Source organism: Podarcis melisellensis, assembly GCF_964234715.1.
Source record: "Podarcis melisellensis genome assembly, chromosome: 3".
Taxonomy (NCBI): Eukaryota; Metazoa; Chordata; class Lepidosauria; order Squamata; family Lacertidae; genus Podarcis; species Podarcis melisellensis.
The window spans coordinates 111715660-111740870 of record NC_138530.1 but is presented as its reverse complement, the minus strand read 5'-3'; the positions used below and the strand labels follow the sequence as shown (position 1 = coordinate 111740870).

The 25211-nt window shown below is 43.1% G+C and overlaps 2 protein-coding genes across 4 annotated transcripts in view; one reads left to right on the top strand and one right to left on the bottom strand.

Moving 5' to 3' along the window:
- The window catches only part of MATR3 (matrin 3), a 30539-nt gene extending 20656 nt beyond the window's left edge, over positions 1–9883 (bottom strand). Inside the window, exons 1-2 of one of the 2 annotated variants that reach the window (XM_081906132.1) lie at positions 9687–9883; positions 2064–2163 (exon numbers count right to left, since the gene is read on the bottom strand). The gene's annotated coding sequence lies outside the window, so the exon portion shown is untranslated. The remainder of the gene's footprint in view (positions 1–2063; positions 2164–9686) is intronic. The other variant, XM_081906133.1, reaches the window with a different exon arrangement.
- A 2003-nt stretch (positions 9884–11886) lies between these two features.
- Positions 11887–25211, top strand: part of SIL1 (SIL1 nucleotide exchange factor) — a 61607-nt gene continuing 48282 nt past the window's right edge. Inside the window, exons 1-5 of one of the 2 annotated variants that reach the window (XM_081906374.1) lie at positions 11887–12055; positions 17904–17974; positions 21320–21433; positions 21718–21853; positions 24785–24905. In XM_081906374.1, the coding sequence (XP_081762500.1) occupies positions 17936–17974; positions 21320–21433; positions 21718–21853; positions 24785–24905 (410 nt within the window). In that variant the 5' untranslated portion in view covers positions 11887–12055; positions 17904–17935. The remainder of the gene's footprint in view (positions 12056–17903; positions 17975–21319; positions 21434–21717; positions 21854–24784; positions 24906–25211) is intronic. The other variant, XM_081906375.1, reaches the window with a different exon arrangement.

Genomic DNA, 25211 nt, shown 5'->3' with positions numbered 1-25211 from the left:
AGAAGAGCTCATGAGATTTTTCTAAAGTACCCAAGAGTGAAAGTTTTATAAACTTCCACAGAAAACTGAGGCCTCAAGTTACTCAGGCACTTCCGAAAATCTCACTAACTGCAGTCTTATAATACTCAGTATTCTACCTACAGAGGAATAGTTTAGGGATGGGCAGAAGACTAATGAATGTTTTCCATGGCCAGTTCTCCAATTAGCAGGGAAAGATGACAAAACCTTCAGGCATGTTTTAATGAAATGTTCATTTTCTTAGAATTACCTATTATGTTTCAGTTATAAGTGAAAATGTTTTATTAAAGATCTGATTAACTTTGATAGTGTTAAGACGCTAAACCATATAGATGGATATTTATATTGCCTGAAAACTTGTATTACATGCACACTGTTATCACCTGCGAAGAGATAGCACAGGGGCTATTTTAACACACAGCTCTCAAACACTGTGATGTAAATGGTTACTTATCATTAACTGATTACCAGTTGTGTCACTAGTATAGTAACAAGAATTTTCACTGTAACGTCCAGTTACATTTTGTCAAATTGAGTACCATGGGCATGGGGAACAACTGAAAAGCATTGATGCAAGTGTAGAACTAGAAGGATGGTCCAGATATTGCAAGTGCAGAGCAGATGTCAACAGAAGTAGAAGAGAGAGCAAATGTCAAGTGAAAAGAATACCATCCATACCAGTGGCAAAACAGAAAGAATTTCTGAGCAAAATGGTATTCTAACAAGTGTGCGAGAGGTGCTGGCAATCACATGCTCAGCAGCAGCATCACACACAGTTTGAACAAGAACTTTCGCTGATCACAAGAAAAAGTTTTTCAGGCTTGTAAACAACCACTAGTCTATTGAGCAAGTGATTCGCTCCCAGACTAGTAGGTGCCAGCCACAGTAGATGAATGATAAAGATCACTACCAAGCCCAGTTAGCGTTCTGTACACTTGTGGATTATATAGCCAGCACCTTCCCTTGCAGAAGCAAAGCAACTGCTTGTCTTTCGGATTCCGTTACCTGCGATGACAGAGGTCAGTTGGAATATTTGTAATTTAATAGCTCACCACCTAACTTCCCAGAATCCTGCTTGATCTGAGACTTAAGTCATCGGCAAAGGTTAGTAAATAACTATGGGTTGTAGGGAACTAACCTCTACTCAGAGTAGAACTATTGAAATTTATGAACCCAAGTTAGTCATGGCCATTAATCTCATTGGGTCATTTACTCTGAGTATATATTAGCTGACTACAACCCTATTAATTTAATGTATAGAGGTGTCTGTAGTTAACAAACTGGCTAGAATCAAAGAAAGGGGCCTAAATCATGATTTTTTAAAATCCACACATTTCAACTTTGTAGATGTGCATGGGTCATCTACAGTTATACAGCGACGTAGGAAGGCTCTGCAGATACATAGGTGCCCTGGTACTGCAAGATTTATTCAGACAGAACCTTGAATTAGAAATAGATGCTGGGACAATGCACTATAAGGCCTGACTTGCATTAAGCCCTGGAGGGTGCAGTGGACCTGCAAAGCCCTACTACCAAAAGCTCTTTTTGATAAAATGTAAACAGGCTCTTGTTTGGAAGAAAGGTGAGAGTAACCATAGAAGCCTGATATTCAAGTTCAGTCATAAAGGAAAGGGATGTCAACCTTTAGATTCAAAGACATGAAATAAACAAACTTATTTTAAAACAGTGCAAGTCTGAGCCAATAAGGACTTTTTCAGGTGTTTCAGCAGGCTGGCTTTTCTATGTGTTCCTCTTTCTGTAGTGTGGATGACTACCTCTCTGAAATTACTTCAAGGTAGAAACACCGCCAACTGTGGGTTTTTCTTTTGATTTTTACTTTTGCAACCCCAGAACAGTTCCTTAAAGGCCTAAAATAAGAACATTATACGGATTCTGAGAAGTATTTTCAAGTCCACATATAAATGGGCAGACTTATTTGCAAGGCTGGTTATGTTCCTTACAAAATTCAGAACTCTACACCTCTGGTTTGAGTTAGCTGCTGAAGGTTTTGGACAGTATCAGACCCAGGAGCATCTGAAGAGTACCTCCTGACAGAGTTGGGCTGGACAGCAGGTGGTTTCACTGTACAGCCTGGTTTCCACACAAGGAGCGACTGCTCAGGCTTACTATGAAAGCGATGTTAACCTACAAAGAAAAAGAAGATATGAGAGAAACAAGCCTTAAAAACAGAACACTAAAAAGAGGTAGCGCATTGACAGAAATTGAGTTGGGGAAGAGGGAATAGGGACAATACCCCCATAGAAATAGGGCTATTATTACTTCTCTGTAGTTCAGCTAACAGTGCAATCCTAACCATATCGTCTCAGAAGTTTTACTGAATTCAGTGGGGCTTGCTCCCAGGTAAGAAGAGTTGGAATACAGCCTAACTGTATTTTGAAACACATTAATGATTAAGGAATATGAACTAGAAAGAAATTAGGAAGATATCTTTAGCGTTCTTACGGGTATTTCTTCTAGTATCCTAAAAACAGGAAGGAATGATAAGGCTATCAATGGCTACTAGTCATACTGGCTTACATACTTCAGTATCAGAGCAATCTCTCTAAATACCAGGTGCTAGAGATCACAATGGGAGAGGACAATTGCACTCATGTCCTGGTTATGGGCTTCCCACAGGCACCTGGTTATTCCCTGTGATAACAGAATGATGGACTAGATGGGCCTCTGTCAAACCCAACACACTCCCTTGAGAAAGGAGCTGCTAAGCTTATGCCAGCATGTGGTTTTCTCCACTTTTTCAAGTTTAGAATCTGATTCAACTTCTACAACGCAGTTTCACCATCTCATATGAACAGAAATCTTGAGGTAGTAGTAGTACTTGAATCCCCAACGAATTTGAATACAGCTGCTGTTAAGGGGAAGCACTACAGGGTAAGCTGCAAAAAATACTTGTCTTACAAGAGATGCAAGTTTTTATTGGGGAGTCTGTCAAAAACAAGTAATTAGAATTGTGATGAATCTACATGGCTCAGAGCATGCTGGGGTGTGAATTCGGGCAGAGAAAGAGGCAAACACAAATAGGAGGCCAAATTCTCTCCCGCGATGAATGAAAGTAGTTCACTGCCAGTATTTAGGTACTCATTTGGTCAAGTGTCATGATGGAACCTTACGCCATTTAAGGTTCAGAAGCAAGGGATGCAGAGAAACAAGTTCTTCATGTGGTGATTCAGTCCCTCTATTAGAGAGATCTCTAAAAATATGTTTGAGAACATAAAATACACCATTACCATCACCTAGCAAAGGACCCTGGAATAGCATCACTAGATAGTTTTTAAGAACCTGAAAAAGAGATGCATCACATAAGTGGGCCACTGCTAGTAGCTGCTAGAATAGAACTGGCTGAAAACTGGAAAGTGACAACTTCATAGGAGCAAAATGTACAGAATAATATGAGCATTTAATTGCAAGAAAATTTACATCTCAATGGAGTATGAGAGACAAAGATAAATTCTATATGGCATCATTTTATGTCTTATGCAAAAAGAAAAGAAAAAAGAGAGGAAATGCTCTTCAGAATACTGTCAACCTTATATATTTTATCAAATCTTGCATACCATAGGGAACTATTTTGAATTGTGCCCATTTTAAAATGGGAATTATCAATTGAGGTTGTATCTTCTATATGTGATATGTATGTCTCTGTGAAAAAGAAACTCTGCATTTCACATGCAAACACCTGAAGTTACAGCCATATTTTTAACCATAACCACCTGTGAGTTGCAAATAATTCTATGCGAATGTTTGTAAGTTAAACATAATCAAGAACATTCAGTTCTTTCTTCATCTTTGGCACAGCCCTTTCAAAGGAGGTTCAGATCAACTTAAAAAAGAATCCAATAAAAACCAGCAGTAAAATAGTAAATATAAATAAAACCAGCAATTAAATTATGCTTAAAAGCCCAGGCCAGCCATAATCAGTTAAAATTAGATGCAAACAACCAGCTTTTTAGCATCCATTTAAAAACAATTGAGGTAGTAAAGTTCACTTCCTGCAGGAGCAAGTTCCATAATGAAGTAGTCAATAATGGTTAATATTCAGAATATCTATTTAACAGAACTGTAAGAAAGCCTTGTGCAGAGCACTTCTTGGCTTTTAGGCTGGAACCCTAGGGACAGCCTAAATGCAAACTATTAAAAAAATTAGCTACAGTAAAATAAGTGTGTAGATTTAGTGCAGTCTAGTGTGTGTCTATTTCTACATTAAGCCCATGTATATATTTACCAAGAATTACGCAAGGCTAGAAAGCAATGGATTCTATTTGTGGTTAAATTAAAGACTTGATTTGCTTCACAAGTGCCTCAGTCCCTTTAACAGAAAACTAAGGTAGTGATGAGTCTTAGCAAAAGTGGAGCCAGAATACGGTCACTGTGAAACAAGAGGGAGAAATCACCATGCTCTGATGAACTGCAACATATGCAGAAAGGCAACCGAAAAGTTAAGAGACCTAAGAGGGGGCACCCCTCCCCTTCTAACTCAATTGGGACCTCCACAAGGCACAAGATGTTTTGAGTGCCAGCTGGAAAACAAAAACACAAAACTGGTTGGGAGTAGAGGAGAGAAAGAATGGTTTGCTTGTAGTATCCCTGAGCAGGCATATTCCTCTCAGGGTTTCAGGATACACAGTGACATTCAGTGTATCCTCAAGAATTCTTGGTATTCATTTGCCTCAATGAAAAAACAGATAAAGTAGTGCAGCCTCCTGTTGAGGAAAATAAACAGATTTCCTAAGAAAATGATCCAAACATTCACTGGTATGCCCTCAAACTCTACACTCCCAATCAAAATGCTTGTTTCCAAGCCAGTGGAAGACCATTGCTCTCTGTAATCCCCAAATGTAATATTGATCCTCCCATTTCTTTGACCCAATTCCTAATATGTAATTTGGTTTATTCAAACCTGTGGAGTATGGGTAACCAAATGATGTCTCAAACCCAGCACCCTTGATAACCAAAAAACACAGATGTGAAAAGATGAAATCTAAAAATAAATTCAGAAAAATGGCCTCTCCCCACACAAACAAAGGAAAAGTTGGATATTCTGGAGTAAAGCTGAGCCTTGTTGAGGAAAAAAAAACTTTTTCAGGACAGAGTAACAAGAATCTGCACAAGAAAAGAAACACTGAAAGTGGCAAAAAAAACCTTCAACGTAGCTGTAAGACAAACCTCAAACTGGCGCCAAATAGATATTACTGAGTTGGAAAAATTCCTTGTAGATCGTCTATTAAAATTTCAGATCCAGAATTCAGAGAAGGCTTTGCTGAAATAGAATTATTATGCTTGGAAAAAATATTGTCAAATCACCTATACCATTGTGGTATTCTATTTTTATGCTGCACATCGTTTTGTAATACGTCCTCTGAAAGTTTAGTTGAGAAATATTTACCGTATTTTTCGCTCTATAAGACGCACCAGACCACAAGACGCACCTAGTTTTTGGAGGAGGAAAACAAGAAAAAAATATTCTGAATCTCAGAAGCCAGAACAGCAAGAGGGATCACTACGCAGTAAAAGCAGCGATCCCTCTTGCTGTTCTGGTTTCTGGGATAGCTGTGCAGCCTGCATTCGCTCCATAAGACGCACACACATTTCCCTTTACTTTTTAGGAGGGAAAAAGTGAGTCTTATAGAGCAAAAAATACGGTAAATAAGTAACGGGCGCTTTTTGACCTTCAATTAGCACTAGTGTGAGGTTTGCCTCACAGTTGCAAGTGGCCTTGAGATTTATACACTGTACTGCCACTGCTTTCCTTAAAAAAATACGTAAGAGGTAGGAGGAGTATCAGTTTTATTTCATCAAAGGCCAGGGGAGCAGTATGTACTCGGCATACAATAAAAACTACATAATGAAGCTGCCCACACTTCTGTGAGGAGGGAATTCCACAGTTTAGGGGCTCCAACAGAGAAGGCCCTCTCTTGGACTGCTATGCACCCCAGACCTGGGTGGCAGAACTCCCAAGAAGGCCATTTGAGGTGTTAAGAGAGGGATGGATGCAGTCAGATATTTGGGGTCTAAATTATTTAGGGCTTTAAGCACAAATGTGAGCACCCTGAATTGGACCTGGAAGCAAATTGTCAAGCAATGTGACTATTTTAAAACTGGAGTTAGATGGATCCCAAACAGAACCCCAACAAGTAAAATTCAGACAAATCAAGGCCAATATTAATAGCATTACTATTCTTTGTTATCTTTTGGTATGGAGTTTTTAGTGACATACCGTATTTTTCGCACCATAGGGCGCACCCAGTTTTTTTGGGGGGAAATAAAGGGGAAAAAATTATTTCCCCCCCCCAGGCCCCAAACAGGCGCTCCCGCTGCTTGCGGAGAGGTCCGCGAAGCCTGGACGCGCTGAGCTCAGCGCGCCCAGGCTTCGGCATGCAGGCACCTCTCCGCAAGCAGCGGGAGCGTTCCCGCTGCTTGCGGAGAGGTCCGCGAAGCCTGGACGCGCTGAGCTCAGCGCGCCCAGGCTTCGGCATGCAGGCACCTCTCCGCAAGCAGCGGGAGCGTTCCCGCTGCTTGCGGAGAGGTCCGCGAAGCCTGGACGCGCTGAGCTCAGCGCGCCCAGGCTTCGGCATGCAGGCACCTCTCCGCAAGCAGCGGGAGCGTTCCCGCTGCTTGCGGAGAGGTCCGCGAAGCCTGGACGCGCTGAGCTCAGCGCGCCCAGGCTTCGGCATGCAGGCACCTCTCCGCAAGCAGCGGGAGCGTTCCCGCTGCTTGCGGAGAGGTCCGCGAAGCGCTGAGCTCAGCGCGCCCAGGCTTCGGCATGCAGGCACCTCTCCGCAAGCAGCGGGAGCCCAGCGCTGGGCTCCCGCTGCTTGCGGAGAGGTGTGCGAAGCCTGGAGAGCTGATGGGTCGGTGCGCACCGACCCCTCTCACTCTCCAGGCTTCAGCGAAAGCCTGCATTCGCACCATAGGACGCACACACATTTCCCCTTCATTTTTGGAGGGGAAAAAGTGCGTCCTATGGTGCGAAAAATACGGTACTTATTGCATTTTGTATTGGCACAAGAAAAACCTGCAATTTAGATGGAAATGAACCCATGAACCAAGAGTGCTGGAGACAGTAAGCATATACTTAAGATACACACACCATAAACCAAGGCATATTTATTCAGAGGTACTATTATTTTATTATTTATATTGTGCTTTTCCCCAGATTGGCACTCAAACTGGCTTTTCCATTCAATGGGATTTACCAGGCATGCAGCTATCACTAGGGAGAAAGGTGGAATAGAGTAGATGATTATTTAACAAAATTGTTATATCACTTGATTATATGAAAACCTTTTAAGAGAAGTTTGCAAAAGTATAAAACACCAAATTTATTTAAGAACATTTAAAATATTATTGAAATCAACATTTGATAAGAGAGATCCCATCCCATCCCAACATATTCATATCACATTATAAGTAGGCCTACAAGCTGAAAACAAAGTTTGATCTAGGAGATTGTACTGTTATATTTAATTTCTAAGAATGAAACACATTTTATTTTTAGATGCTACATCTTCAAGAGCATCAACTTAGAAAAGCCATTCCTCCTGTGTGAGAAAAGGGAGAATGCAAATGGCAAAGGGAGAATGCAAACGGCAAAGACAATGCTAAGCACCAATTTTTAGAAACATGTCTATTAAAATTGTTAATATGTTGCCTGATTTAACCAGGGAACTTTTTTTAGCTGATTAATATTTAACCAATTCAACACTGCAACCAAAGATGTGGGGTGGAAAATAGCACCGTTGGAAATTTTTCATAAAATTTAACACAATGAGAACACACTGTAGAAGTCAAATTTGGCTACTGTAATGGATACAATACTAGTCAACTCAAAAAACAAAGATGTATAACTTTTTCAGGCCAAATCTATATTTATGCTCACAGCTCTTCAGGGTTTGGAATGTTAATTTTCAGCGCTGCATTTAAAAATACATATAAATGTATGACACTTTTATGTTGTTATATCTTAATTTTCATTACTGGGGCTTTCAAATATTTATATAGAATGTAAATTTAACAAGATTAACAGGCGTTTTAGTTTACTGTATGTAACTCAGACCTCTAATCAAGTATGGGCAACAGGGGGGAAAAATCCAGAAAGTCACACATCTCTGGTTGCAGATATTACAGATTGCTAGGACAGTAATCAATCAACTCAAAATAGCCAAGCAGCTTTACATAAGCATGTTTTTCATGAAGATTCTGACCACAATGTAGTAAACTGCATGTATGAATGGTTGCCATTTTGATTTTAACAGTTCTCATGAGACATATTGAGTATGCAAATGTATTTATAGATTTATAGATTTTTTAAATCTGGAGGAGGGCTGCAAATATAGCTGACCAAGATTAATTCTCAACCAGATGGTGATTGTGTGACCAAACATCTGCTGTTTTTCTGGGCACAGGAAGAAACTAGAATGAGGAGAAAGGTTCTAGCTTGGGAAGCTAGCATGTGACAAAGTAGGATGTATACAATAATTTAAAAAATGGTAGTGGGGTGCATTGTTTCACTTTGTAAGCTCCCACCTGCAGTCTTCACTGTTTCAGTGCAGAAATATCTTGGCTATCTCAATGTCGACTACAATGCATTTTACTAGGACTATACTATGCTACATTGGAGGACAGTGACTCAGTAAACATTGGCTTCTTTGTGAACAAAGTTAAGTTTGCTTGATAAAAACCCAGTTTACCAAGCGCACTGCGTGACAAAGAATCAATGGTATTCCTTGCTGCGAAGGCGTGACATCTTACAATTATTCAAATATACCTCAGGCATTATTATAGCTGAAAGCAGCAACTTCAAAATAATATCCGGGTCCTTTAATGATTACTTAGTTAAATATGTTAAGTTAAATTAACTGAAAACAGCTTCAGATACTTAATTGGCTTAGCATTTTATTTATGTTAAGGGATGAATTAATATGTTTAATTTCATAATGTGAAGATCTAAGGATGTTAATGTTTAAGTTAAATTTTATAAGAACAGTGATTTGGAAAACCGTTAAAAGGATATGCAATGAAATTCAACCAAGGGGAAGCGAGGAAGTCACTTAACCACGTTAATAAGTATAATTTTCAATAAGGCTATGATTTATGTTTGTTTGTCTTATGTGTTTGTTTATAATGTTGTGAAAACCAATAATTTTTTTTTGTAAAAAACAGCAACAAAATATCCGGGTCCTTTATGGATGGCGTTGGTCAGAGGACCCAGAAAAAGAAACACTATGTGCGACCTTTACCTTTAACCAGTTCTCAGCAGCAGCAACTAAGCTGAAGACACCGTTTTTACGAGCTGCGAAATAACTAGATTAGAAAGATACGAGAACTACCCACAGCGAGAGAACAAAAAGGCTGCCAGAGGCGGAAACCAACTCATAAAAAGGCATTTTCGTCCAAGACCCGCGCATGCGCAACATGCCCGTCTCCGACTAGGCCCCATGGTCTCGCGCCCGCGCATGCGCACGACCACTCCTCAGGCCTCGGCGCCATGGCCTCCCCAGCCCGGCCCCAACACGCGCGGATTATTCTCCTCAGGTTATAGTATAACGCGCCCTTTCCCCCACCCTCCGTCCGTCTTTTCAACGGTTCAGCTGGAACGGTGAAAAAAAGCCACCACAGGAATAGGCACAGGCCGCTCACCCCTCTCCTACCTCAGAAAGAAAACGAGCCTCTCACGCATTTGCGGTCGTCACCACGAACGTAATGTGAGGAAAAGGGACCCCCCCTCCTTCAGAAAATAAAAAAAGACCCTCCACAAACGAAGCTGCGTAAGCGTCGCCCCCACAACGCTTGTATTAGACCGCTAATCCGCCTAGCGCATGCGCCGTCCGGTCCGCGGAGAACTGTTGTGCGCATGCGCTCCCCCAGCGCGAGAAGCTACGCACTTTAAACTGCTCCGCCCCTCTCCGCGCCTATCGCGAGATGATAAAAGGTGTTTTCCCCCCCTTTCCCGCACTCTCACTTCCTCGTTCTTGAAAGGGTAGGGGACCACGTGGCTCTGATCACGTGTTCGGCAGTTGCCTTTTGTCTCCGAGGTTCGGGTTTCTCGGTTCAGAATAGGGCTTTGTGACACTTTGGCTGGTGCTAATATTACATTTCCTTAAATTATCAAGAGGGTGTCCTTTAACTCGACCTTCTATGTGCTTAAGCGGAACTGAAGACCTGGTGTTTTCAGTTTTCCCCAGGATTTCAGCTGTAAACAGGAAATTGTTGTTGCTTAATTATTAATAATTAAATTATTGTATTAATAATTTCAATTCTATACCGCACTTCATTTGATGATTACAAGGCGGTTTACAATATAAAAGCACAAAAATACATACCATCGTAACAAGCAAAATAACCCACCACCACACAGATAAGTTGTTTAAATAGGCTTGGGAAAATCAGAGAAACAGAATTGTAGAGTTGGAAGGGACAACAAGGGTCATTCTAGTCCAATCCCCTGCAATGCAGGAATCTTTTTGCCCAATGGACCCTGAGATTAAGAGGCTAGTGCAGGGGCCAGCAACCTGTCTCAGCCGTGGGGTGGTCCACCATCCCTCAGACCATGTGGTGCGCCGGACTATATTTTGAAAATAATAATAATGAATGAATTCCTATGCCCCACAAATAACTCCGAGATGCATTTTAAATAAAACAATACATTCTACTTATGTAAAAACACCAGGCAGGCCCCACATATAATCCAGAGATGCACTTTAAATAAAACAACACATTCTACTCCTGTAAAAACACACTGATTCCTGGACTGTCTATGGGCCACATTGAGAAGGCCATTGGGCCAGACCTGGCCCCCGGGCCTTAGATTGCCTACCCCTGGTCTAGTGCTCTGCTGACTGAGCTATCTCATCTACAGTAATTATTATTTTTTTGAAGTGCAATTTTCTGCCTGGCACCTAAAGGTATGTGATGGAGGCCTAAGGAGAACATTGCACAATATTTACCGGGAGTGAGTCCCGCACATGTCAGCAGAACCTTTTCCCAGAGTGCACGTGGTTAAGTTTACTACGTTTGCAGTGCTACATAGGATTAAAGTAATAGCGATGTCTTTCGAACACAGGGCTGGAGGAAAAGATTTCCTCTCCCCAAGGTAGTTCGCCTGGCGCCTTCACTATACACCTTTAGGCACCAGGCAAAAACGTTCCTTTTTAGGGATGTTTTTAATGTTTGGTGATTTATCGTATTTTTAATATTTTGTTGGAAGCCGCCCAGAGTGGCTGACAAAACCTAGCCAGATGGGTGGGGTTTAAATAATAATAATAATAATAATAATAATAATAATAAGGCCTTTGGTTGACCCGATTGACAGCCAACATCCTATACTCTTTTAAAATGTGGCTCTTTTTTGGGGTGTGTATGTTGTTATTGGGTCATTGTTCTTATTTTGATTTAATAATAATAATAATAATAATAATAATAATAATAATAATAATAATTTTATTTATACCCTGCCCATCTGGCTGGGCTTCCTCAGCCACTCTGGGCGGCTTCCAAAAAAATATTAAAATACTGCAATACATCAAACATTAAAAGCTTCCCTAAATTTAATTTAATAAATAAAATAAATTAAATTCCCTAATTTAATATTTTGCAATCTTTCCTGTGAACCACCCTGAGACTTTTGGGTATAGGGTGGTATATAAATTACAAAACAAAACAAAACAAAGGATGATGAAGCTGTTTGAGGAAACACGGCACGGTCCTCTCTAGTTCTTTCTTATATCTATGTCAGCCCCCGCCGAGGGGGCGTGGCTTCCGCTCGATGGGCGGAGCCAGCCACTCGCCCTCCCGGCCCCTTAGCGACGAAGGCGAGAGGATGGTGGGTGACGCGGCCGCTCCTGATTGGCGGAGCGTGTTGCCTTAACTTTTCCCTAGTCCTCGCGGATCGGGGGAAGCGGTTGGTCTTGGAACTCCGCGAGCAGGCAGCTGGGCGCTCGCGCATCGCAGCATCTCTCCCCGGACGCCCTGCGCAGCATTCTAGTCCTCAGTGAGGTCTTGTTCCCAAACTGCGCTGCAGGTAGGAGCTCGCAGTCTGCTGCGGGGTTAAGGGCGCTCCGGTAATGGAGGGACCTTTTCGGGAGTCCCTCTGCCTGCTTAGAAAGCCAGCATTTCGGGGAGGGGGTGAAGAGTAGCCTAGGACCCTTCTCCTAAAATTAAGGTTTTCTCTTTGTTTCCACTTCCATAATAACGGCGAAGTTTTCAATATTTTTACCATGAGCCCCGTTGGCCTTTTAAAATAACTCACAAGTTAGATCAAGGCATATAAAGCTGATGGGATAGCTCAGTGGGTAGAGCATGAGATCTCAGGATGTCGTGGGTTCGTGCCCCATGTTGGGCAAAATAATAATAATAATAATATTGTTGTTGTTTAGTCGTTTAGTCGTGTCTGGCTCTTCGTGACCCCATATATGCCTGTTGTCTTTGTCCATGGAGTTTTCTATTTTTTTTAATGAATTTTTATTAATTTACATAAAAAAACCATATTAGTTTCACATCAAATTTTTCACAACTTATTCCTTTTCAGGACTTCCTTCAGCTTTTCCGTAAATCATCCATAGTTATTATTTAAATTACGCATTTCTTAATTTTATATTGTCAGTATTTATATCTTTCTTTCTATTCCCTTTAGACAATATTTCTTAATCTTTCACAGTGCTTCTTTAAATCCCATTAGCGTTATCTGTCCCTCACTTATATGTTCCAGATATTCCACAAATTTCCCCCAGTCCTCGATGAACTTTTGGTCTCTTAAGTATCTGATCTTTCCTGTCAATTTATCCAGCTCCGCATAGTCCAACAGCTTCATTCTCCATTCTTCCACAATCCGTATTTCCTGTTGTTTCCATTTCTGGGCCAGTAACACTCTTGCTGCTGTCCATGGAGTTTTCTTGGCAGGGATACTGGAGTGGCTTGCTGGTTCCTGCTCCAGGTGGATCACATTTGGTCAAAACTCTCCACTATGACCTGTCCATCTTGGGTGGCCCTGCATGGCATAGCTCATACCTTCTCTGAGTTATTCAAGCCCCTTCGCCACGGCAAGGCAGTGATCCATGAAGGGGAATAATAAGAATAATTCATAATTTGTTATTTATACCCTGCCCATCTGGCTGGGTTTCCCCAGCCACTCTGGGCCGCTTCCAACAAAAGATTAAAAACATGTTAAAACATCAGTCATTAAAAACTTCCCTAAAGAGGGCTGCCTTCAGATGTCTCATAAAAGTCAGATAGTTGTTATATTATAATAATAATTTATACCTCACCCATCTGGCTGGGTTTCTCCAGCCACTCAGGGCGGCTTTCAGCAAAATAAAAAAATTACATTAAAAACTTCCCTAAACAGGGCTGCCTTCTAAAAGTCAGATAGTTGTTTATTTCCTTGACATCTGAAGGGAGGGTGTTCCACAGGGTGGGTGCCACTACCAAGAAGGCCCTCTGCCTGGTTCTCTGTAACTTCACTTCTCGCAGGGAGGGAACCGCCAGAAGGCCCTTGGAGCTGGACCTCAGTGTCCGGCTTGAACCATGGGGGTGGAAATGCTCCTTCAGGTCTCCTGGCAAAATTTTTCCTGTATTGCAGGGGGTTGGGCTAGATGACCCTTGGGTCCCTTTCTTCCAACGCTCCAGATTTTCGTGGCGATTTGATGGTTATAAGGATAGGATTGGGTGGCTGGTGTAGAAGCATCCTTGTGCCTGTTACCCCTCTGTAGCATCTCTATTGGAAAGGAAGGGGGGGGAGTAGGTGGTGGATAAATAAGGGTTTTGCCTAGCATGCTTGTCTTTTTTAAAAGGAGCCCATTCTCTTTATTTTCTGCGTGGTGATTGCAGCAGGTCCGTGACATGACTGGTTGGGTGTTTGACTGGTCGAATGGCGGTCTAGTACCTTTAAAAGCACAAAATGGCACGTGGACTGAGAAGATCCTACTCAATTAGTCTGGAATTTATTTATTTTTTTAGTAGCATTTATACATTTCTACCACACACTGAGAGGAGACTATTCAATTAGTCTGGAATTTATATTTTAGTAGCATTTATACTTTTCTACCACACACTGAGAGGAGACTATTCAATTAGTCTGGAATTTATTTATTTTTTTAGTAGCATTTATACATTTATACTACACACAAAAACACACATATGTGCAGACACCCACACCCGCACACAAAATAATAATGAAAGTAAATTTTCCCCCTTTTATCTTCCAAAATCCTTTCTTCAACTTTGACTTCCTGTCAAGTCCCTTTGCATATATTTTATCTTACAATCGAATGTGCACAAAACAATAAACCTTTCTATATAAATTTTCCAATACATTCTGAAAACATAATAAATCCTTAATTGTTGTCCACCTCCTTTTAGTTCCTTTATCACTCGAATGCTAGCACGGAGTCAAAACTATTATTGTATTTTTGAACAAATCTTCTATAACCATCCCATTTTCCCGCAAATTTTTGCTTTGAGTTTCCTCTGAGTTTACTAGTCAGTGGAGCCGTCTCCACCAATTCCTGTAATTTGATTGGCCAATCTGTTATTTTTGGAGCCTCATGATCTTTCCATCCCTTGGCCACAAGAATACAAACTGCTGCGGTTGCATACAAGAATACCTCTCTTAGATTTTTGGGGGATCTCTTTATCTAAAACACTTAATAGAAATGCCTCCTTTTTTTAGTAAAAGTTATCCCCATCTATCCAGATGTTTTAGACTAGAACTTCAATCAACTCCAGCCCGAATGGCTGGGGGTCAAGGATGATGGGAGTTGCAGTCCAACGACATCTAGGCAGTGTTCCCCAACCTTGGGCCTCCAGCTGTTTTTGGACTACAACTCCCATCATCCCTCGCTAGCAAGACCAGTGGTCAAGGATGATGGGAATTGTAGTCCAAAAACAGCTGGAAGCCCAAGGTTGGGGAACACACCAGGTTGGGGAAAGGCTGATCTAGAAATTAGTGGGTGCTCTTGTGTGGGTGCTCCTAGTCTTGGGGGTGGGGAACCTCCTTGTGAAGGTAGTCCTCCTCTCTCCATCGGGTCCACAAAAAACTCCAGGTCACCGGCGCTGCTTTGCACCCTTTTTTAGCCTGTCTGGAATGTGTCCTTGAATTCTGATAATACTTGTTTGGATGGATACAGAGCAATGTGTGACTCTGTCCCTAGAATCTAACCTCCTCTACAAAGTCAAACTTATGTGTTTGGCTTGTTAACCACAAGCATGTGGCCTTCAGACGATTACCCGGAAAGGAATGTGGACTGAAAAAAATTATCTGCCCTTACGCATCTCCTTCTCAGGTCATCTTGAGGGGTGGAGTGATTCAAGCCCTCTTTGAGCAGTGTTTGAATTAGCCAGCCACGTTTTGTACCTTGCTACTGGCCACCTGTGGGACGCGGGTGGGTTAAACCACAGAGACTAGGGCTTGCCGATCGGAAGGTCGGCGGTTCGAATCCCCGCGACGGGGTGAGCTCCCGTTGCTTGGTCCCAGCTCCTGCCAACCTAGCAGTTCGAAATCACGTTAAAGTTCAAGTAGATAAATAGGTACGGCTCCGGTGGGAAGGTAAACGGCGTTTCCATGCGCTGCCCTGGTTCGCCAGAAGCGGCTTAGTCATGTTGGCCACATGACCTGGAAGATGTACGCCGGCTCCCTTGGCCAATAAAGCGAGATGAGCACCGCAACCCCAGGGTCGTCCGTGACTGGACCTAATGGTCAGGGGTCCCTTTACCTTTACCTCACTGGCCACTTGCGACCAAGTGAAGATGCCCGGGTGTCAGGATGATGCCTGACGTTCTCCACCATCTGAAGGTGCATATCCGGGGATCCTTTGATCTGGAGTGTTTTCAAACACTAATACTCCATCCTGTAGAATTCTATCAGTTATATTTTATCCCCACAATCAGAATGAATTTCAGGAACCAAAATGCCATTTCTGTGCAGCCTGAGCTAAAGCAGCCAACGATGTTATAGTTAATTGTTGTCACTTGTCTTTGCTTCACAGTTGTGAAGAATGTCCATACGTTATGAATGGTCCGTGTCACCATTAAGAAGAAGAGGGAAGAGTAGGCCAGTTACAGATGCTTCGGGTTTGCGCGTTTTCAGGTTGCACACCACACCGAACCCAGAAGTACCGGAACAGGTTACTTCTGGGTTTCGGTGCTCGCGCATGCGCAGAAGCACTAAATTGCGCAGAAGCCCTGAATCACAACCTGCGTGCGTGCATATGTGACACTGTGGGTTGCGAACGTGCCTCCCGCACGGATCACGTTCGCAACCCGAGCGTCCACTGTATATACAGTGGTACCTCAGGTTAAGTACTTAATTCGGTCCGTTCTTAACCTGAAACTGTTCTTAACCTGAAGCACCACTTTAGCTAATGGCGCCTCCTGCTGCCGCCGCGCTGCCGGAGCCCGATTTCTGTTCTTATCCTGAAGCAAAGTTCTTAATCTGAAGCACTATTTCTAGGTTAGCGGAGTCTGTAACCTGAATTGTATGTAACCTGAAGCATATGTAACCTGAGGTACCACTGTATTTGGATGGCCCCTGGAAGAAAGGACTTTTCTTATTTAAGTTCTCAAAGCTCTTGAGCTAGGTTGTCATCTGGACTAGCTAGATGTTTAACTGATAATCCATCACAGTCAGTCCATCATTTGAAAAATAAGACTTTAGAGCTGTCTTGCACCAAAATGGCAACTAGGCCTTCCATTTTGGCCACCGTAACCTTGGATTAAGGAGCCATTTGGCACCTCGCTTATATATCTGAATTTCTAATACTGCTCTTAAGTCCCCTCTTAAGTCTGCTGCAAGAAAGCTTTGCCCGCCATGCCACAAAGGTAACACCACAAACCCCAGGCCATGAAGGAGAAGTCCAGACTGGAGCTTATTCCTGTGCCACCATTGCCCCAGATCTGGAAGGGGCAGTGTTGGGGTGGGAAGGAGTGGCAGTGTGGGCGTTAGCCACGTGACGTGGGTCTTCTGACATTTACTTGAGAAGATCTGCACCAGGAGCAGGCTGAGGTGCCTTTTGACACAGCTCTGGAAACCCAACTTGGGCAGTATTTGCATAGGCAAAACACCCACTTCGTTTTGAACAGAATATGTTTACGATGCCACAATTATAGTGTCATGCCAGCCTGAAGCTATTATGCCACCCACTTTCCTTACTGCCGTGGCACTTACTTAAAAATCATTTGGTTAATATCCCTTCCAGTGTGTTTTTTTCCATTCGTTTGGCTCTCATTCCCTTGTTTATAGCCCTTTATATTTCTCCCTCGGTTGTTAGTAAGCTACTTAGCATTCCCAGAAGTGCTATGGTTTTTCTAAGGGAGCATAAAAAAATGCATTTAGGGACCGATTTCTCTTTCCTCACCCCTTTGCGTACAGGAGGCTCTGTGTCTTGTAGTTAGTTGAAAACTGGGATGCTTTCCAGAAACTTTGGAATCATTTAGTAAACAATCTCTTTTAAAACATTAACAGCAGCATGAATTAAGGAGGACTCTGTGAAGTCATATTTAACTTGCGTTTTCTATACACTTGAAAAACCAATAGTTTTTGTTACTAAGTTTACCGATCTATGTTTAAAATGCTACCTTGAACGACTTACATTGTTTTAGGCTGCAGTCTTCACAGGGGCATGGTAAATGAAAAATGCAACTTATCGTACATCAAGATGACTTTTGGGCTTACAATATAATTTGGGGAAAAGAGCATTGAAGTTGCAGTTGCTGTAGAAATGGGACAAAGTTCTTGTAGGTACTTGGTCTAGTTCATTTGTGGGTTTGGACGTTAATCTTATCTAGTGCAGTACTGGCGGAGGGGATTATGATTCAATGTGGAAATACGAGTTTTCTGTGTCTCCTGAAATGGTGGTTTTCAAACTTTTTCCTAGCCTCAGCGAAACCTTTCTACAGTGCTGCTCTAATGAGGAACCCCCTGAATATAGAGTCACAGAGGAGAGAGGTATATATATATGTGTGTGTGTGTGTTTTATTTGAAGGTGATGATGAAGATTGTTGTTATTATTTATTTCATTTCTATACTACTTTAAAAAGGTAAAGGTAAAGGGACCCCTGACCATTAAGTTCAGTCGTGGCCGACTCTGGGGTTGTGGCGCTCATCTCGCTTTATTGGCCGAGGGAGCCGGCGTACAGCTTCTGGGTCATGTGGCCTTCATGACTAAGCCGCTACTGGCAAACCAGAGAAGCACATGGAAACGTCGTTTACCTTCCCGCCAGAGCGGTATCTATTTATCTACTTGCATTTGACGTGCTTTCGAACTGCTGGGTTGGCAGGAGCAGGGACCAAGCAACGGGAGCTCACCCCATCACGGGGATTCGAACCTCCGACCTTCCAATCGGCAAGCTCAAGGCTCAGTGGTTTAGACCACAGCGCCACCCGCGTCCCTTCCCGATACCACTTTACTTCTAAAGAAAAAAGTGGTTTCTGCTTCATCTACTGCCCTCAGCTCTTGCTTTTTAAAATTCTTAATAAAACTTCACATAATTTGGCTCTTGGGATCTGATGTGTGCTTATTCCAAACTAGGATTCTGGTAATATCCCATGTGCCTGCCTGCATAGGTAAAAGTGAGGGATTTCATAGGGGAAAGGGCAGCCTATGCAGAACGCCTAGGTGAGGAAGGTGGATATTGGATGCTAGTCCTGTTGTTCCTGATCAATCAAGACGGATTTGGCTGAGAAGAGCAGGGTGCATTGGTTCAAAGGAGTAGCATGGCCTCCCAGAAGTCAACCCACTTGGGGGTCATAGGGGTTAATAGGGGGTGTGGGGCAGCATCACCAAATCGCTTGGGTCACAACCAGCCTACCTTATAAGACAGTTGTGCAAGCGAGGCCATAAAGAAGCTCTGCTATCCTCTCCCTTTTACTGGCCTGCTGGTGATGCCTCTGTCATCTTCCAGCTACGGTAGCAGAGGCACAGAAGTAGTGGGGCAGTGGTGTTACAACTTAGCCCTCAAATATTCCAACCACGGGACAGCAGGGCACATAGTTCCTGGATCTGCAAATGCTAGAAGTGTACAATGCTTACAATTTCAGGTACAGTGGTACCTCGGGTTACAGACACTTCAGGTTACAGACTCCGCTAACCCAGAAATAGTACCTCGGGTTAAGAACTTTGCTTCAGGATGAGAACAGAAATTGTGCTACGGCAGCAGAAGGCCCCATTAGCTAAAGTGGTGCCTCGGGTTAAGAACAGTTTCAGGTTAAGAACGGGCCTCCGGAACGAATTAAGTACTTAACCTGAGGTACCACTGTACGACTTTTGGGTTCCTGAAATGCACTCCGTTTGTGCGGATAAAATATAATGGAGAAAGGGAAAAAAGGAGAGAGGAAAAAGAAAAGGTTTGGGGGGAAGGAAGCAGAAAGAGACTTGAGGAGGAAGAGGGGAAAGCGATCCTGGAAAAAGCAAAACCAAAAGATGGAGGACAGAGAAGGAAGTGGTGGGAAGGGCTCTAATTTTGTTGGGGGGATACTGAGCTTGCTCTTTTAACAGTCCAAAGAGATTGGTCATTGCTCCAGTTTTACAGGGAACGGAGGGTAGGAGAGAGAGACGTACCTGAGTGCCACACAGGTGAGTGCCAGGCATCACCTGTCCTCAGGTGTAGAGTGGGGCTTAAGCTAGCCACTTCGTAAACACCAAGCGTGCAATTAAAAGGAATCGTGCTATAACAACAACAACAACATTTTATTTATATCCCACCTTCCCCAGCCGAAGCCGAGCTCAGAGCGGCTAACAACAGTAAAATAATACAACATTCTAAAATCATTTCATTATAAAATCAGTTCAAAATCAAATTAATGGCAACCATTGGGCTAGAGTTCTGTGAGGATTGCCAAAGGAGGGGGTCAGGCTGTGCCAAAGGCCTGGTGGAACAGCTCTGTCTTGCAGTCCCTGTGGGAAGATGTCAAGTCCCGCAGGGCCCTAGTCCCTTGTGACAAAGCGCTCCACCAGATCGGGGCCATGGCCGAAAAAGCCCTGGCTCTGGTCGAGGCCAGCCTAAAATCCCTGTGGCCCGGGACCTCCAAAATGTTTTTGTTTGAAGACCGTAAGGTCCTCCGTGGGACACACCAGGAGAGGCGGTCCCGTAGGTACGAGGGTCCTAGGTTGTGTAGGGCTTTAAAGGTTAAAACCAGGTGACAGCCTCTTTAAAAGAAGGGGCACCTGAAACCTGTCTTGTTAAGAGTCGCAAATATGATTGAAACCATGCCTCCTGGCAAATTTCAGTGCAAGTTTCCTTTCTAGGCAGGTTGACCTGTTAGGGTTTTGACACGCTGTTGCTTCCGTGTTCTGGTCCCGCAGACCTGCCCTACCAGTGATAATAGCTGAAATCATTCTGATGGGCTGTAATTTGTAGCTTCTCTGCTGCTGTCTCCATGCACGCTGAAAGCATGGGAGAGCAGTGAATAGCAGCTAGTGATAGAGCACAATCATTATACCATCAAAGTCAGTGTGTGGGTGGGGAGACCATGTATGCTTTTATCATCCAGAGAGAAAATGCATTCTGGGGAAAAAGCCTCTTAAACTCTCCCACGTATTATTATGTATCTGCCCAGATATACAAGAAAAAACAAAATGCCTTCAACTATTCATGGGTCGACACAGGTTGTGCCCTATGCGTTATAGAATGTACACCTATATAGTAAACTAAACCATTTCGTTAAATGCACATTTGTAGCTTTAATTTCCATGTGATTCAGTTACGTGTCAAGAATGCTCAATGGCACTCTTACATTCTTCCAAGTATTGCTGGCTTGTAAAATTGTACAATGCTGTGAAGGTCACAAGGTGAAATGGTGAGGAATCCTTTTTTATATATAATTTTTTGTTAGTTTTTTTAGCATATCATTTTCAACAGTCATTAAACATACTTTTACATCTTATTCAAATTTTTGACTTCCATCAATCCTGTGTGAAAGTTTTCCAATCTAATCTCTCAGTATGCATTTCTTATCTTCCCTATTACATTTCAAACTCATAACCAATATCTCTTATCTTTTTCTACCTTGTAACACTTCATATATTTCTCCTTACAAAACTTCTTGTAGTCCTACTAGCGTAATTTGTTGATTACAGTTGCTCTTCAAATAATTCATATACTTCTTCCAGTCTTCTGTAAATTTCTGGCCCTGCAGGTTTCGAAACCTTCCTGTCATTTTGTCCAATTCTGCATAGTCCATTAATTTCGTCTGCCATTCTTCTTTCATCAGAATTTCTTCTTGTTTCCATTTCTGGGCTAACAATACTTGAAATGGTGAGAAATCTTAATTCATCTGTTGTCTTAATTTCAGGTTGCAATGTCTCGCATCATCTGCTGTCCACGATCCAGTGTGGTTAAGCTCAGTTTGGTGGCTTTGCTGCTATTTGTAACGAGTTTCCCTTTGTGCTTAAACGACAGAGTTGCAGTGAGTATCTTTAATAACTGAATCTTGAAAAAGTACAGGGAAAGTTAACTAATCAGAATTCATTTGTGCCGGCAAGGTGGGTTTACCCATTTGTATTCTTTTGGGGTTTTAACTCTCTGTCTCTGTCTGTCTGTCTAGCACAGGAGAAAATCCTGTGTTTTCAATGCAAATATTTAATCAGCTATTTAACTGAGTGCTTAAAAGGCATTCATTCTAGCTGGCTGTATACAGTCCTAAGATGGGCGGGGTATAAATAATAAATTATTATTTATTTATTTCTGAAGGAATTTGCTCTCACAGAAAAAGTTGGTGATTCGAAGGAAGAGGACAGTCAAGAGGGAGTGGTGGAGGAAAACGATTTTGATTCCGAAGACTTGGAAGTATTCTACCCGACGAATCAATGGCAAACTGTCCGGCCAGGTAATTTAAAGTTAGCAGAGATTTTTAAAAAATGTAATTACTGCTACTCAAGAGAAACGAAACAGGCAGAGGCTGCATTCTACTACATCCTGCACCAAAAAATGCCAATAATTTTTCAGTTTAATCCCAATTCTGTCAGGAGACCTATCTAATAGCCTCTTTTGGATTCTCGTTATTCATAGGGAATATATTTCCTCCCCAAAATCAACAGCATAATTGCTTTTAATTTTACTCACATATATCTACTTAAACAGCCTGGTGACAGAGGGAAATAGTTGAACTAAATATGAAATAATTTAGTGAATGTTCGGAAGGGTACTGTTAACTAATGTGTTGTTACCGGCTCTCCTGTCTCTGAGCAGGGAGAGCCTTCAGGAAATCGGTGCATTTCTTGGTTAGATTAATTCTGGGTGCAGGTCACTTGAGGGATGTGGGTGGCGTTGTGGTATAAACCACTGAGCCTCTTAGGCTTGCCAATTGGAAGGTCGGTGGTTCGAATCCCCGTGACGGGGTGATCTCCCGATGCTCTGTCCCAGCTCCTGCTAACCTAGCAATTCAAAAGCACGCCAGTGCAAGTAGATAAATAGGTACCGCTGTGGCGGGAAGGTAAACAGCATCTCCGTGCGCTCTGGTTTCCTTCACGGTGTCTCGTTGCACCAAAAGTGGTTTAGTCCTGCTGGCCACATGACCCGGAAAGCTGTCTGTGGACAAACGCCGGCTCCCTCGTCCTGAAGCGAGATGAGTGCTGCAACCCCAGAGTCGCCTTTGACTGGACTTAACCGTCCGGGGGTCCTTTACCTTTACCTTACATGTCACTGGAGGCAGACATTGCCTTCTGTGAAATAAAGTTTATTTACATGCATACATAGGCCGGACATAAGATGGAAGGCTTGCAGCATTAACTCTCCCCCGTTAGGTTTCTAACGGGACCACCAAAACCATCACTTTGGATTCTGCACAGAGAGCAAGTCAGGCCTTTGTGTCTCTTTTCAGACCCACATACAAACACATGCCTCCCTCGCCTCACTTTCCAGAAGGTTCTCCAGCTAATTAGTTCCTATGGCAGCACACAGTCCCAAGCTTACATAACAAAGCAGATACAGTGGTACTTAATTAAGTACTTAATTCGTTCCGGAGGTCCGTACTTAACCTGAAACTGTTCTTAACCTGAAGCACCACTTTAGCTAATAGGGCCTCCCGCTGCCGCCACGCTGCACAATTTCTGTTCTCATCCTGAAGCAAAGTTCTTAACCTGAGGTAATATTTTTGGGTTAGCGGAGTCTGTAACCTGAAGCGTATGTAACCTGAAGCGTATGTAACCCGAGGTACCACTGTACTTATTAGACCTTGCTGGGTCTAGTTTAGGGATCAGCAAAGTTACTGCGCCTCAGGCCGGTATCTCCAGCGCCGATCGTGCAGCGGGCAGGGGAGCGCGCGCCCATACGCGTGCGCCCACGCTATTTCCGGCGCACTTCCGGGTTGGAGGAGCACCGGGAATAGCTTGTGTGCATGTGCATGGACCTCCCACGACCCCGATGTACACCGGAAATAATGCGTGTCCATGCACACAAGCTATCTCCGGTGCTCCTCTGACCCAGAAGTGGCCAGCTGCGCCATGCCAGTAAGAGTGGGCGGTGGCGGCAGGTGGCGGGGGTCACCGTGGGCCGGATAAATGAGTCCCTCAGGCCTTATCCGGCCTGCGGGCCTTAGTCTGGGGACGCTGGGTCTAATTGCTTAGCAATGAAACGGGATTGACCATTTAAGAAGTCCTCCCACCCCTCAAAAAAATAAAATAAAAAAGGCTCAAAGGAGAGGTTGTCATTGAAATTCTACTCAATATTGATCCAGAGTAGATTCCAATGTATAGTCAGCAGAGTAACAATTTAAACACATTGCGTAGTTTCCAAAAAAAATAGACCAGAGGCATTTCATCCGCAGAGCTTTACTGCTGTTGAAGACAAATGAGCATAATGGTCACAAATCCAGTACATTCAGGATTTGGCACTGGCCATAAGAAATCCAGCTGCAGCATACTTAACTTAAACGTACAAACGTATAATGGGATGCGGGTGGCGCTGTGGGTTAAACCACAGAGCCTAGGGCTTGCCGATCATCAAAAGGTCGGCAGTTCGAATCCCCGCAACAGGGTGAGCTCCTGTTGCTCGGTCCCTGCTCCTGCCAACCTAGCAGTTCGAAAGCACGTCAAAGTGCAAGTAGATAAACAGGTACTGCTCCGGCGGGAAGGTAAATGGCGTTTCCGTGCGCTGCTCTGGTTCGCCAGAAGCAGCTTAGTCATGCTGGCCACATGACCTGGAAGCTGTACGCCGGCTCCCTCGGCCAATAAAGCGAGATGAGCGCCGCAACCCCAGGTTCGGCGACGACTGGACCTAATGGTCAGGGGTCCCTTTACCTTTACCTTACAAACTTATAATAAGTTTAGATATTAACACTCTGTACGGGACATCACACCAGAATGAAAAGCGATAGAAAGTGAAACCCAGGCTTCTTCTGGCCTCACTATTACAGTCAGCCCGACCTGGACAGAAAGAGATAACAGAAGCAGTTTAAACCAGCTGTACTCAGTTTCTCTGAAGGAATAACCCAAACATCAGTAACCTTCTGCATGTTTCCCTCACACAGAGAAGCTTTCAGAACCCTCCTGTATTAAGTAGATGTGACCCCAAGTTTCACTGTCTTTGACTTCAGTCATGTTTCATGATTTCTAATTTGCTGCCTAGAAGCTTTCAGAAGCCTCTTGAATTAAGTAGATGTGACTCCATGTTTCACTGTCTTTGACCTCAGTCATGTTTCATGATTTCTAATTTGCTGCCTTTTGCTGTATAATTTTGATAGACAATGTTGGTCTTGAAATGAAACACCGAGAAGAAGAAATGTGTGCTAATTTATATATCTATGTCTTATTATTTGCAGGTCAGGCTGTTCCTGCTGGCTTACATGTGCAATTAAATCTTCAGACAGGAGAAAGATTAGCCAAGCTTCCAGATAATGAAAATAAGAAAAGTGACGTGAAAGACCCTCAGAAAAGTAAAGGGTAAGGTAGCTTCAGACAACTGTTATTTTTCTAAGCAGAAAGCAGATGAGCTTCTGTTTTCCCTGCCGTCCTTTGAGGACGGTTTGGGATTTCCATAGAGTCAGGTGGGCAACCTGTGACACATTGTGGTTTGTGGGGCCTTCAGCCTCGTTTTTCGCAGTTCCCTGATGCCTCCTAGAGCTGCTCTATTCTTCCATTCTGTCAGTGGAATGGTTTGTTGGTGTGTGAGCTCCAACTCTTTGGGTTCCTTTCCCCCGCATCTCAGCAGAGTTAAGTCTTCCTGCATCTTCACAACAGCAGCAGCAG